The 14023-nt window shown below is 47.2% G+C and overlaps 1 protein-coding gene across 1 annotated transcript in view; it reads left to right on the top strand.

Annotated features, from left to right (window-relative positions):
* The first annotated feature begins 202 nt into the window (after nt 1–202).
* Nucleotides 203–14023, top strand: part of CHSY1 (chondroitin sulfate synthase 1) — an 88531-nt gene continuing 74710 nt past the window's right edge. The window contains exons 1-2 of the mRNA XM_044445020.1: nt 203–655; nt 12890–13385. Of these exons, the coding sequence (XP_044300955.1) occupies nt 339–655; nt 12890–13385 (813 nt within the window). The 5' untranslated portion in view covers nt 203–338. The remainder of the gene's footprint in view (nt 656–12889; nt 13386–14023) is intronic.

Here is a 14023-nt window from a genome sequence, read left to right as displayed (position 1 = left end):
GAATCCCGCAGCATTTGGAGGTGACGGGGCCTGGGAAGGGGCAGGCGGGGGAAGCGGGGCCCCGACCCGGCGGAGGCGAGGGCGCACAGCGGCGTGGCCAGCTGGGGAGGACCGGCAGGTCTCGAGAGGCAGCGGCGTGGGCGGGGTGGGGGGCCTGCTAAGAAACCCTTCTCGGGCCCTGGAGCTCCCGGGAGGTGCCGGCTTCCTTGGGGAGCCCCGGGGGGCAGGGTTCCTGCCAGAGGACAGCAGGAGGGGTGCCCCGGCCCAGAGAGTTGCCACGGGGGAGGCGCGCAGTGTGTTTTGGGGGGCCCGGGGTGTGCCGAGGCAGGGGGTGGGGAATGGCTGGCAGAAGCCGCCGCTCCTGGCTCAGCGTGTTGCTCGGTCTGATCCTGGGCTTCATCCTGGCTTCTCGGCTCATCCTTCCTCGAGCCTCGGAGCTGAAGAAAGCGGGACACCGGCGCAAGGCCAGCCTGGAGGGGTGCCGGTTGAAAGCGGGCGGGGCGCTGCTGCTGCACCGAGATTCCCGCGGGGGCTTGCTCTGGCACCAGGACCCTGCTGAGAATCGCGGCGAGATCCCCGCGGCCAAGAACTTCCTCTTCGTGGGAGTCATGACTGCTCAGAAATACCTCCAGAATCGGGCTGTGGCAGCCTACAGGTGAGCGTCCGTGTCCGGGACCCCCGTGCTATCAAACTTGTGAATGGCAGACCCTTCCTCCTTTCTGCCCCTCGCTGGGGGCGGGCGGGTTCCTCTGCTCTCCTGCCTTGCCCTTCACCTCTGAGCTGTGGCAGGGGTGCCTCCTCCACCCCCCTCAGCTTCTTTCACACTTCCACAGCCTCTCCTCTCCGTTTCTAACCTGGTGGCTTCACACAGTTCCTGGAGAGTAGTGGTGGACGGACCCTCTCTGGCGGTGCACATCTCCCCTTGCTGCATCGGGCATTCTGTGCCTGCTCCTCATCCTTTCTGAGAGCCACTCCTGTCCTCCTGGCCCTCTTTGTCATCGCAGAACAACCATCGGGGCATGGAATGGACTTAGAAGTTCTGTTCAGAAGCCCTGCTTCTCCTCCTGTGCACATTTTAAATGCACAGTAATGTACCCTTTCCATTAGGGTAAAGTATCTGCTTGGTTTGTGCAGTTAGCTTTCAGTCTGTGAAGATGAGGGTTGCATTAGAGAGGAAGGGCATCTTGTTTCCATCCCCAGCCCCATAAACATCTCTAACCTGTTTCATGATTTCAAGGGGTCTTAGCACGTACTTGGTTCCAAACGCTGGCGGAAGGATACCTGCTTCTTCCTACCTGATTGAGAAGGCCTCCCCTGTAACCTGAAGTACCCAGCCTGCATAGCAGCCTTCTAGGCCTGTAATATAGCCTTTGTTATGTGATCAAAATTCCCTCTTGCAAAAAGAGGGTACCTTGTAGGTAAGAATGTGCACATTTTGATAACTCCATTCTGATTGTGTTTCACACCTGGGCAAGCATTTTTATCCTGCTGTCTTCTCACTGATGGAATTAGATTTTTACCTGATTTTCATTCTACTTGTGCTGATTTAAGTTAGCACTTGTGTGCATTGGTACTAATGCACTCTTGTGCAGACAGTCAGGATCCTGAGGGTGTGGAATGCGCTTCCATGAGAGGTCGTTGAGGCCCCATCGGTGCGGGTGTTCAAGGGTAGGCTGGACGTGCACATGGTGGGCATGTTGTGAGCGGAGCTGGCTGGTGCCGGAGGTCAGACTAGTTGGCCTGGGAGGCCCCTTCTGACTCGCTCTGTTTCTATGTTTAGCTAATGTGCATGAGCATGAATGTGCTAGTGCGCAAGTGCATAGTCCCCTTTCCTCTGCAAAGTTAAAAAAAAAAAAAAAAACTGGTCCTCAAGTAACTAGAAAAAAGCTGGTCTGTTGCTGAATCCACAGGTGAGATTCATAGAAATCCAAACTTATTTGGATTTCTGTTATGGATCCCTTTGACATGCTTACTTGTATGTGTATACTCAGTGACCTTTAAAAATTAGTTATTTTTAATTTTAAAAGTGCCTGACTGCTATCTCAGGTATACAACAAAGTTCTTTCTTCAATCTCTTGTTCCTTATAGATGTTGCTGTTCTTTGAATGGGGTGGGTCTGCTTCTTCAGCTGCAGACTCTTCCTTCACTCAAGGAATGCACCAAGAGAATGACTAAACCGCATTGGGTTTAGGATGGAAGTGATGACATTGGGTAGACACAGAATAACCTGGGGTGGAGGTGTGTGGAAATTCTCTGTAACTGCTCTGCAAAAAACTTTGGGTAGGGAGCTCCTGGAAGCATAACTTCTAGTCCAGTATTTATGACTTTACTCTTCCTTTGTAAAATACAGAAGATAACTTACTTTCTTGTTTGGGGAAGGGGCAAGTTCACTCCCCTGCCAAACTAATCTGTATGCTTTATTTTACACTAGCTAAAGGTCTTTCAAATTCTGTTAGAATGGCTGTGGATGGGACTGCACCTGGCTTCCTCAACTTCTGTCCTGACTTAAAATGTTCAGCAAATCTTGTGCCTTTATCATGGAGGAAAGGCCTCTGCTACATCTCCATGATGGATCAGGTGTCAGGCCAGGTGCCAGTGTGGCCTTCGTGAAGCTGTGCCCACAAGTCTAGCACCAGATACTTCCCCAAGCAAATGAATGGCAGCCATTCACTTATATGGCACAGGGGGAAAAGACTAGAAGCACTCAGGAATACTCTTTGCAAAGAGAGCGTGTTCTGAGTAATCCATTAATAGCCAGCCCTGTTCCAACCCGCACACTTTCCATCTTGGGTTCTGTTTCTTGGTCAAAATAAGATGGAATTTTAGGAGAATGTGGCACAAGGCTGGTTACAGAGGGATGCTCCTTTTGGATGTGGGTTGGTGGACCCCCTGCACGCAGGCACTCTTAAAATCAGCATTAGAAAAACAAAACACCTCAACTCAAATCAAATTTATGCAATAACTGCGATTCCCCCAGAGAAGGATGCTTTCTTTGCTCGTGGCGTCTCTCTTTGCTGTGCATCACTTATGTGGCATCGATTACGTGCCCTTGTTCTCAATGAAGCTCTGAGCAGCTAATGTTCTTGTGTTGAATTATAACTTTTGGCAAGAATTTTGGCATAAATGAGTCCATAATTGAAACCAGCTCATTTTCTTTCCCTCTTCTAACACGAGTAGAAGCTTTAAATGTAATTGATTGGCAAATGATTTGGTCCCCCACTTCCGGGGAACAAACCATTCTCCTGGCCAGGATTTCTTACGCACTTGGAACAGTAGTGATTTTTAAAAGATCGCTGGGTAAACAATTGCACTACTAGAGTATTGGCATTTGTACACAGAGATATGAAGATGCATTTTGTGGTATTGATCCATGGGTCCCTCTAGTCCTGTGCTGGCGAGTCTGACTGACTGCAGTGCTCCAGTGTTGTTGGCAGTGTTGTTGTATCTGAGCATCTTAACTGATGATGCCAGGACCAAAGCTAGAACCTGCAGCATGCAAATCAGGCTTCCTTAGGACTGAATTCGATACCTGGTCTGGCCAGTCAGGTATTTTTACTGGAATAGCCAGTGTCACCACTCACCTTTCAGTGAAGGTGGTCTTCTGACTCTCGTTCTTTGCTCTGCAGAGGATGGTACCTTCTGTGGGTGCGTACACACAGTTGTGTGCATACACTGTCCTGGATGACTCACTAGAGTCGTGAGTGCCAGTGTGAACACACATCCATGCTCCGTGAGACTTTGGTTGTCACAGCTGCTCAAAAGGTCCTTTTTGAGAACTTTACTGATTTAAGAGAAGTCTTTGCAGCATGTTTATACAGCTTAGGATAGACTGAGCACAGTTGTTTGTTTCAGTCTGTGACTGTGCACAGCATCGAAGTGCGTGAGTTTAACACGGTTTCACTGCAAATAAATAAATAAATAAATGAGAGGGGCCCTAATGCCATGGAGCCTGCAAAGGTAAAATGCTCTGTGGGGAACGAACACAGAAAGAGATGAAGAAAAGAGCAACAAGGGAATGTGAGCAAAGGCCGTTCTATGCACTTAAGTTTAGTTTCAGTTGAGGGTGACAGTTTAGGCAGTAAACCAAAAGTCTCACAGTAACAATTAGTTTTTTGAGGAAAGTTTTAAAGAAGATGACTTGTCTTTTGTACCCTGACCAGAAAGCATCAGTTAAAGTATAAGCTGATGGAGTTCTGAGCTCAGTGTGACTGGCCAAGAAAGAGTTCTTGGGGCTGTGATGCAGAGCACAAGGAAATGTCCACCAGTGGATGGCTGCTGTGAAAAAGGCAAATTCTGTGTTAGTCATAATTAGGAAAGGAACTGAAAATAAAACTGCCCGCATTCTACTGCTCCAAACAACTCTGTGGTACAGTCACACTTGGAGTGCTGTGCGTAGTTCGGGTCATCACACCTGAAAAAGGATCTTGTAGAATTGGAAGAAGTGGGACAAGGGCAACCAAATCATCTTGCAATGACTCCCCTGTGAGGGACCGTTTAACATGGGAAAAACAGTGGGCAAAGGGAGACATGATAGGCACACACAAAATTACGCGTGGTTGGAGAAAGTGGAGAGGGATGCCTTTTTCTCGCTGTCCCATACGTCTGGAACTCCAAGCGGCCATCTATGAAGCTGGAGGGTGGAAGACTAAGACAGATAAAAGGAAGTGCTTCCTCACACAGTGCACGGATGAACTTCCGCACGATGCGGTGGTGTGCGTCAATGAGGATGGCTTTAAAAGGGAATTGGAGAGATCCATAGAGCAGAAGGCTGCCCAGGGCTAGCACGCCTGGTGACTGCATGCTGCTTTGAGTGTCAGAGGGTGAATGCCCATGTACACCAGTTGCTGGGGAAGATGGGGTGGCAGGTGCTGTTGGGCTCAAGCTTGCCTTCCATTTTTCCCGTAGGCACCTGGTTGGCTTTTCTGTGAACAGAAGGGCTGGAGGACAAACCAGTGTGGCTTTTCTTTTTGGATTTCTTGGACTATGACTCCCATCACCCCCATAGCCATGCTGGCTGGGGATGATGGGGATTGTTCATCCCTATTTCCATTCATCTGGAAAGTGCTAGGTTGAAGAAGGCTGATCAACCCCTTCATGGAGGGGACACATGAACACCATAAGGGGGCATTAGGGGAGAACAGGCAGAGTATTTTAAGGCAGCTGAGGGTGGCTGAGCTGGAGGAGCAAAATGGTGGAGCAAATGGAGGAGCAAAATAAGGGCAGGCAGCTGGGCTGTGGGAGAGGCTCTGGGGAGCTTGACCGACAAGGGATTCCAGCCAGACGCCGGAGGGCATGGGGAGCCCATGAAGGGGGCTGAGAGGCATCGCCTGCATTCTCACTCAATGTAGTTGGGTCAGTGCATGAAGCAGAACACGGCGACCAAGCCCTGCGGCTTTTCAGACTGCACATGCGTAGGTATTATTTTTCCCTTCTTTCCACTGAAGAAGGTGAAAACTACCCTGCAAGAGCAAGTCACGTGGGCTGTCATCATTGTGCAGTGAGGTCCTCGGTAGATGGGGCTGGGTGGCTTTTTTCCAGTCAAAGGCTGCCTTCGCACATTGGGAGTCTGTTGGGAGCTGAATCTTGGTGCCTGTTGGGGTCAGAGCCAGAGATGGGCAGGGCTAAAACCAGTGGAAGGGACAGGTTGCTTCTGTCGGATTCGTTGGCGCAGTGGAGCACCAATGCTCACGGGCTTCGTTCTTATGTGCAGGGGTGCTGATGTCACCTATCCCACACCTCTAGGCTTCCCTGCCCCCTCCAAGTTCAGCAGCAGTCCTCACAGGAGCCTCACAAGGAGAAGTGCATGAATCTTTCCAGCAACAATATGTTCTGTTCAGTTGTAAGATAAAGCATTTTGAGGTATGCACTGTACAGTTAATTTTATTTTGGGATGTATAGTCTGCCATAATATTAAAATAATCAAAGCAGCTAACAGTAAATAACCCATCAAAATTTAGCTGCCCATTAAAAACAGTAGCAGTAAAATGGATGGCTGAAATCGGCAAGAGGCAGTGGCATTAGAATGTCAGCAGCAAGCAGCGTCTCCCTTTTCCACGGCTAGCTTGAATCGGAATGTCCTAACCCTCTGCTGACCGGTGGACAAACACGAAGGCTGCTGTACCCACACTCGGGTGATTTCCACAAAGGGGTACAGGCAGTTTTCCCCACAGGGAAGGTCATGTACCTCCAGGGAGTATACAGAGCAGACTTAGATGTCAGCTGCTGCTTCTTTTTTTCAGCTCAATATGGCCAGAACCAAGGGTGGGAACCTGTGGTTCTCCATATGCTGTGGGCTTATGCTCAGGGCATTGGAGTCCAAGCAGCATCTGGAAGCCCAGGCCCTGCTCTGCAATGGCTGCCAGTGGCTCTCCAGGGTTTCAGATGGGGTTTTTCCTCGCCCGTCCTGGAGCTGCTGGTGCTTGAACTCATGACCGTCTGCATTCAAAGCACTTGCTCTACCACTGAGCTCTAGATCTTCCCTTCTTCAGCATCTTTGCTTCAGGAAACACTTTACACGCCCGCTTGCCTGTGCCGGCACGTGTTGCAAAGGATTCTTGGAAGAGTTTGTTCACATGCATTTGGAACATAAAAGGCACTGGTTAGGCCTGTTGGATTTTGTCATGGCTCTGAGCACACCTGAGAATGCACACAATGTGCCCGAGCTGCTGCACATCTTAGGAGAGAGTCGGTAGCAAGGTGGAAGTTGCCTTCTTGGAAAAGCTGCTGGCCTTCCTGGGGGGGAGCTCCTGATGAGCTCCCAGTGAGGCACTCATTGCTTTGACAGCTGTTTGACCAACACTTTGCTCCTCAGAGGAGAAGTGATTCTTGCTGGGTTCATAGTCAACTGCACCAGCACTGCTGTAAATAACGTCTTCAGGCATCTTCAGTGAGGAACCTGTGTGAGTGGTCCTCCAGGTGGAATGGATCAACTATCCAAAGCATTAAGGGCCTTGCCCACAGTGCCCAATCCTAGGTACAGAAAGAGAAAGGTACAGAAAAGTCCAACCAGAGGCTTGAGCAACCGCCTATGAGGAAAGGTTTCAGCATCTGAGACAGTTTAGTTTCAAAAAACAACAAGCAAAGAGAGATATGATAGAGGAGTGCAAAGTTATGCATGCTGTGAAGAAAGTAGATTTGGAGACAGAACCTGAGCTAGAACCTGAGCTGAACCCATTCAGCTGATTGGTTAGGCATTCAGGAGATCACTACTTTACATGGTGCATAGTTAAATGATGGAGTTCTCTACCACAAGAGGTAGTGTTGGCCACCCTCTTGGAGGCTTCCAAGTGGGGTTGGACAAATTCATGAAGGAGAAAGTGATCAATGTTACCAGTACTGATGGCTATATGCCACCTCCAGGATTTGAGGCAGTATTCCGTGTACTCTGGTTACTGGGGAACATGGGGAGAAAGGTATTGTTGGACTCATATCCTGCTTGTGGACTTTCTGTGAGCAACTCACTGAATAGAATCTTGGATGAAATACACTCTTGGTCTGATCCAGCATAGCTCTCCTTAGGTTCTTAAGATGACAAACCTCCCCTATTCCTTGCTAGTGGGATGTAGATTTTCTCTGCGGAAGTCCCATTCAGCTTATCAGCCTTAACAGCCACCAATGGGCAGAATCCTCATAATTTTTCTAGCACTTCAAAAAAGAAAGAAAGGCTATCTGAGCTAGTGGCCATTGCTGCAGCTCATAGCAGTAAGATCTGTACTGAGTGAATTACTCATTGTGCAAAACAGTGTGTCCTTTTGTTAAGCCTGCTGCTGGTCAGCTTCAATGAATGACCCCCTACCTGGGCTGAGGGGGGAGAGAGGTGGAAGCAGACCTTCTTTCACGTCTCTGGTGGCTGCTTAAAAACCTGGCCCCTGATGCCGTCTGCAAGCTGATAAGTTCTGATGGGAGCAGAACAAAGTCTCATCCAGGCTCTTATCGCTATCGTTGAGGCCCCGCTTGAGCGGTTGGGAATTGCAAAGTCTATGATGCTTTATCAATGCAGTGGCCAATATCTAGGAAAATATTCTCAGGAAGAGGAGAAAACTGGGTGAGGCAAGACCAGGGGGCAAGGTCCATGGGTCTAGTTGGCAAAACTTTCACTCCAGCTAGAGCTGCAGTTCCAAAGAAACAAATGAATTCTGGAACAAGATGTTGCAGCATCATGTGTTCTGGTTCACTGTGCCAGCCAGCCAGCCAGGCTTTCTTCTGTGCTGCTCCATTCCATTCCTTCTCCCAACAGTCAGGCTGCAGCTCCCACCTCCCACCTTTGTGTTCCTTTTTCTTATAGATGTTTCTGCTCCTTCTGTCAAACTTGGCCTTATTGGTAGCTCCCTCTTGGGTGTGGGTGGCGCATTGAAGCTTCTCAAGCAGTGGCACTCATAAAAGGGGTGACACAGAGTCCTCTGATAGGCAGGAAGGACATTAGCCTCCAGTTGATGAACATGCTAGACGTAGATCACAAGGACTGAGCTTAAATGCCTTAGGTGTAGCTTTTCTTCTTTGCTTGGACATGGAGATCTACAGTAGAGGACTCCTCTCTGTCCTTCAAGGCTTCATTTTTGGCCTGTTGAATCACCGCCCTCCTTTCTTCCATGCTGTAAGGGCTGAAACAGACAAGGCCTTGCTGGTAAGTCTCACAATGACTTCTTTACATTTCTACTCTAGAGATAGTGCAGAAAGCCCTAGCTTTCTGTATCAGTATCCTCTAAAAAGAACATCCAAAACATTCAGGATGCATAGAAATGGATCTTATGGGAGTTTCCTAAGGCTGGGTTTCAAAGTTCACCTTGAAGCAGGCAGGTTTGTCTGAAAAGCAAAGTTATGCTTTATGGGGCAAGTTCTCAGTTCATGCAGGGCAATGGTGCCCACATATTTTGTATTATTTATTTACTTTTTACTCTTCCTCACCCCTGAGGCATTTCTCCTCTTTATCCATTATCACAACAACCCTGTGAGGTAAATTAGGCTGAAAGATTACATCTGGACCCAGGTCACAGAGTGAGCTTCATGGTTGGATGGAAATTTGAATTATACAAAAGAGATACACACCGAGAAATAAAGAATTCTGAGCCCAGGAACCATGTACCAAAACTGAATAGCTCAACATGAATCCATGCACAGCTCTGCTCCTGAAACCGCCCAAGGCCTTTACATTTCAGCAGTATAATTGAGGGAGGGGAGGAAATCATTCTGTTGCTGCTGCCGCTGTTAAAAAGGGGGCAGGGAGTCAGAAATCCCTGTTGAACTTGTACATCCAGAAATGTATTTGTAGACTTAGATCTCTCTCTCACCCTCCCCTGCACTATCCATGGTGATTCTAGTGATGGGGCCCTTAATCTATAGGGGTTTCACAGCAGATATGGGATCCGTACTGAGACCTTGGAGCAGGTTCCTTGAAGGCAGAAACATGGGGAAACCTAGAGGCCTTTAAGTGCCAGCTGTCCTCGTAGAATGAAACTCCCTGTCTACATTTTCTCACTGATGTTACTTGCAGTTAATCTTTCATGGTGCAGTGAAGCAGAGTATGGGAATTAATTGGCTTTTGTAAAAGGAGGTCATTAAGCTGGAGTACCTGGGAGAACCTAATTTTGTTCCTTTATCACAGGCATCTGTCTGGGATGGGGGAGGTGCTCTCAGAGGTGGGGCAGGTTCATTCATACCAAAAGCTGCTTTAAGGAAAAAATATACATAATTTTAAAACCCACTAGATGCTTAGTTCTGTACTCCAGAGGGTTGCAGTCTCCACAGCTTCTGCCTGAGTTATTTTTGTACAACTCATCAGGATACTCTGGAAGAAAAATAGACTCGGCATTTAATGTTTTATCTCTTTTGGGAATTTCTTTTTTTGGGTGGTGGTGGTGGTGGAAATAAGTTGCGTCTTACTTGCACGTCTGTTTAATTTGGCAAAGGAGGAGACCTTATTTTCAAAAACTGTGATGCCTAAAGAATGAATGAGGGTTTCTTTTTCTTTTCTTTGTAAAATACTTCTCTCTTACTGTAAACCACAGTGGTGTCTGTCTGGGTTTTAAAATAACTAGCAAGGGTAAGGGAAGCTGAGAGGGCAGAGAACCACGGCCTGGTCTTTCCCCAGCCCAGAATGGCCTGGTTGGTATGACAGGGCCGGGGTCAGAGGCCAGGTTTGCTTGGCATGGTGACCCTCACGCGGGGCTCCATGTCCAAAGTGTTGCCTGGCGTACTCTGGGGCTTGTCGTGGGCAAAAAACCTGCACGCACAGGGAGAGCCCACTCTTTCCTCACATTGGAGGAGCGAGTCCACATTCTGACCTTGCAGGGTATTAAAAAACGGGTCTTAATCAAGTAGAGCAGCCCAGTTCAACTTCCAGGCCTATTTAAGAGCAGCAAAAGCTGCAAAGAACTTGAGGATTTGACCAAAAAAGCCTCAGATGAGCTAGATTTACCTAGACTCGTCCTCAGGCCTCAAAGCCCTCTTAAAATGCAGGAAGAAATGGTCTTGTAGCATCAGCCCCTATGAGTGGCAGACAGGATGACTTTGCTGGATTGGCTAATTCGTTGTTATATACCATCAAGTCATCTCCAATTTATGGCGACTGTATGAAGAAATGCCTTGCTCAGCTCTTGAAAAGTCAAGGCTGTGGCTTCCTTTATGGAGTCTATCCATCTCACACTTGGTCTTTCTGTTGTTTTTGCCTTCGACGTTCCTTTTCCAGTGGCTAATCCTAGTACAGGCAGTTCCCAGGTTATGAATGGGTTACATACCTGAGAAAATAGAAAATCTTCTTTTAAGTTGAATTTGTAAGCCAGATTGTGTATAGTTGGCCCTCCACATTCGCAGAAGCGTGGGGTGCAGGATCCCTGTGGAAGTGGAAAGACTGTGAATATCTCTACTCCCACTGGCAAAACTAACCAGGGCTGCCTCTTTGCTGCAAGGAAATGCCAGGGCGATTTCCCTCTCTGGAGGGGCAGGGCAGGAAGGCACCCTTGGCGACCTCCCTCTCCCTGTGCTGATGCTTTGGAGGCCTCCTTCTCTCCTCTTTCATTTCCCCTCTCAATGTGGTAATAACAATTTTCTGCAGTGGTTGTTTTTTTTAATTAACAGTCAGTTCGTAAGTACAGGTTGTTCATAACTGGCAGGCCGCCTGCGTACCTGTGATGAGCCTTTTGGTGTTACCTGCTCAACAGAGCAAGGCCTTTTGCTTCTTTGACTTAAGGCTACAGCTGCCTTCCCTTCACTGAAGTGTTTACCACCATGCAGGAAAGGAAGGGAAGGTGACAGATATAAAAACGGACTCTCCAATTATGTGCATCTCCTGCTGTCAGAAGTACACTTTTAGGTGGAAATTATAGGTGGAAATGTGAGAAAAGAATGGCTTAGACTTGCTGAAAGCCCAGCTAAAGAAGCCTGACATGTAGGAGGATGATGGTAGTCCCTTGGGTGTCTCTGGTTTTGGGTTTGACTTGAAAGAGCTTACAATAGAATCTATGCATTTCCCAGGCGACGGCTGTCTGTGGTCCTGTCCGGTTTCGTGTGGTTCTGCCTAGGACATTGTTCAAGGCTTCTAGGCAGATTCTCACCTTGCCCTGTCCCTACAATTTGGGACAGTTAAAATTATAGAATCTTGCATTAAAAATAAACCTAGTGGAGTCAAGCAAAACAGGAATGTACGCTTGAAACCACCCAGAATCATCTAGGGAATAAGTGTATGCAAAGCTGGACTATGTTTGGGATTTCTGGGAATGATGCATAAGAAGGCAGTTCTTAACCATTCTCAGTGCTTTCTCTTCTGTAACATTTAACCCTCCAATTTTAATTGCATGTATTAAATAAAAATGCTGAAGTGTCAGAGAGGTAATAGCTTAATCTGGTGGATATCAATATGTAGAGAATTTCAACACTGGAAAAAACAGGCATTTCTGAATATAAATTTGTGTTTGGAAATGAAAACAGGCCATGGCCACAGGTTTCCTTCTGTATTGATCATAATTTCTGTTTCTCATAATTTTGGTCTTTTCTCTCCACCGTCCATCCCGTGCAAAAATATAAAAGAATTACTGCTGGATCACCCAGGGGCCCACGTAGCTTAGAATCCTGTTTCCAATAGAGATCTGCTCAACCAGGGGTGGCCAGGCTTGCTCAATGGAAGAGCCAAATATGGTAAGATGTTTGAAAGCTGCAAGTGGGTACCCACAGGGGGAGGCAAGCAGCAAGCCACAAAATAAACTCAAAGAATTGCATGTGGCTCTCAAGCCTCGGGTTGGCCACCCCTTGTTATATGTTTCTGGGAAGCCCATAAGCAAGTATCCAGATTTTCCTGCTTATTGTCTAAGTTATCTCCTAGGAAGTGTTGTTCAGAAGTATACTGCCTTCTTGATAAAAGATTGGATGGTATCTAGTATGACACCATTAAAAAAAGGATTTAGGGAGCATTCAAGAAATTAAGGATCCAGCTAATGTTATTCTGCATAAATTGATGGAAGGCATATTTAGAATTATTGAACATAGGAAAGAACAAGCCCAATGTCCTACCTCATCAGTCTTCAAGAATTCTTTGAAGAGTGTTAACAAGCATGCAGATATTCCTAGGTGTCAGAAGCTGGAATTTCCATAAACCTTTCAACAAAAGTCCTGTTGCCAAAGGATTTAGGCTACTCCTGAGCCAAGATTAAGGTAGGCACATGGTATTCTCCAGATGTTTTGGACTACAGCTCCCAGTAGTGCAAAACAAGTTGTCTACTGGTTAAGAAATGTAGGGACTATGTTGCAAAATGTGGGGAGTATTGAGTTGTGTGTTACATGGCCAAGAGGACAGAATCCCTTGTCCACCTGTAATGGGTCAGAGAAAATGAAGAAGTTGTGTTCACTGATAAACAGATACAGGGTTTTTCCTAACTGGTTTTGGTCCTTTGTTTTACAGAACATGGTCCAGCACAATCCCTGGCAAGGTTGAGTTCTTCTCTAGCGAGGGTTCGGATACCTCTCTTCCAATCCCTGTAGTGGCACTACCTGGTGTAGATGACTCTTACCCACCTCAGAAGAAATCTTTCATGATGCTTAAGTACATGCACGACCACTACTTGGACAAGTATGAGTGGTTCATGCGAGCTGATGATGATGTTTACGTCAAAGGAGACAAGCTAGAGAACTTTCTTCGGAGTTTGAATAGCAGCGAGCCCCTCTTCCTTGGGCAGACGGGGCTGGGTACCACTGAAGAGATGGGGAAATTGGCCCTGGAACCCGGAGAGAATTTCTGCATGGGAGGTCCAGGTGTGATAATGAGCCGAGAAGTGCTGCGGCGGATGGTCCCTCACATTGGGGAGTGTCTTCGAGAGATGTATACTACCCATGAGGATGTGGAAATTGGGAGATGCGTACGAAGATTCGCAGGAGTGCAGTGTGTCTGGTCTTATGAGGTATGTTGGATATGGGGAAGCCTTTAAATATTGAATACTTTTATTAAAAAGTTAATGAAGGACTGATGAAGTGACATACTTGTCTGGAAATCTGTGTGTCTTGTTTTCCTTTTTCTGGCCCAAAGCATGTTAGCTGAAAAAGAATAGTTCTTAAAGTCAGAATAACCATGGAATTCTTCCAGGAAATCTGCTTTTGGATTTCACAATTTCAATTTTCAGAAATTTTGGTTAAATTTGAATCTAGGCAAATATTCTTCTCTCCACTAGCAGGGGAAAGCAAGTTTTGGCATTCTTCCCCCATTGCTACTTTCTGGTTTCTGTTCATGTTCAGCACAGTTTAGGAAGGGGCTGTAGGTTGTCTTAAGGTCTTTATCATGGAAGCAGCACTTAGAGAATAAGTAAAGAAGGTGGCTGCCATTTACTTGATTCTCTTCTCTTTTCGGGGGTTTCGCTGATGGCAACAACCCCATGCCCCATCCCAGCATGTGTTTATGAGCAAGCTTACATTTAAGATGCTAAGAGTGATGCAGATGAATCCTGACTTGTGGAAGGTGCTGGAGAGGAATCCAGTAGCCACTGGCTTTGATATTTTAAGTGGGGAGCAGCTTTGTCAGTCTCTCATGCAACGTTTGTCAACC

The sequence above is a fragment of the Varanus komodoensis genome, unplaced genomic scaffold, assembly GCF_004798865.1.
Source record: "Varanus komodoensis strain SLA01 unplaced genomic scaffold, ASM479886v1 scaffold46_3, whole genome shotgun sequence".
In the NCBI taxonomy this organism is placed as follows: domain Eukaryota; kingdom Metazoa; phylum Chordata; class Lepidosauria; order Squamata; family Varanidae; genus Varanus; species Varanus komodoensis.
This window is presented reverse-complemented; position numbering and strand designations above follow the sequence as displayed.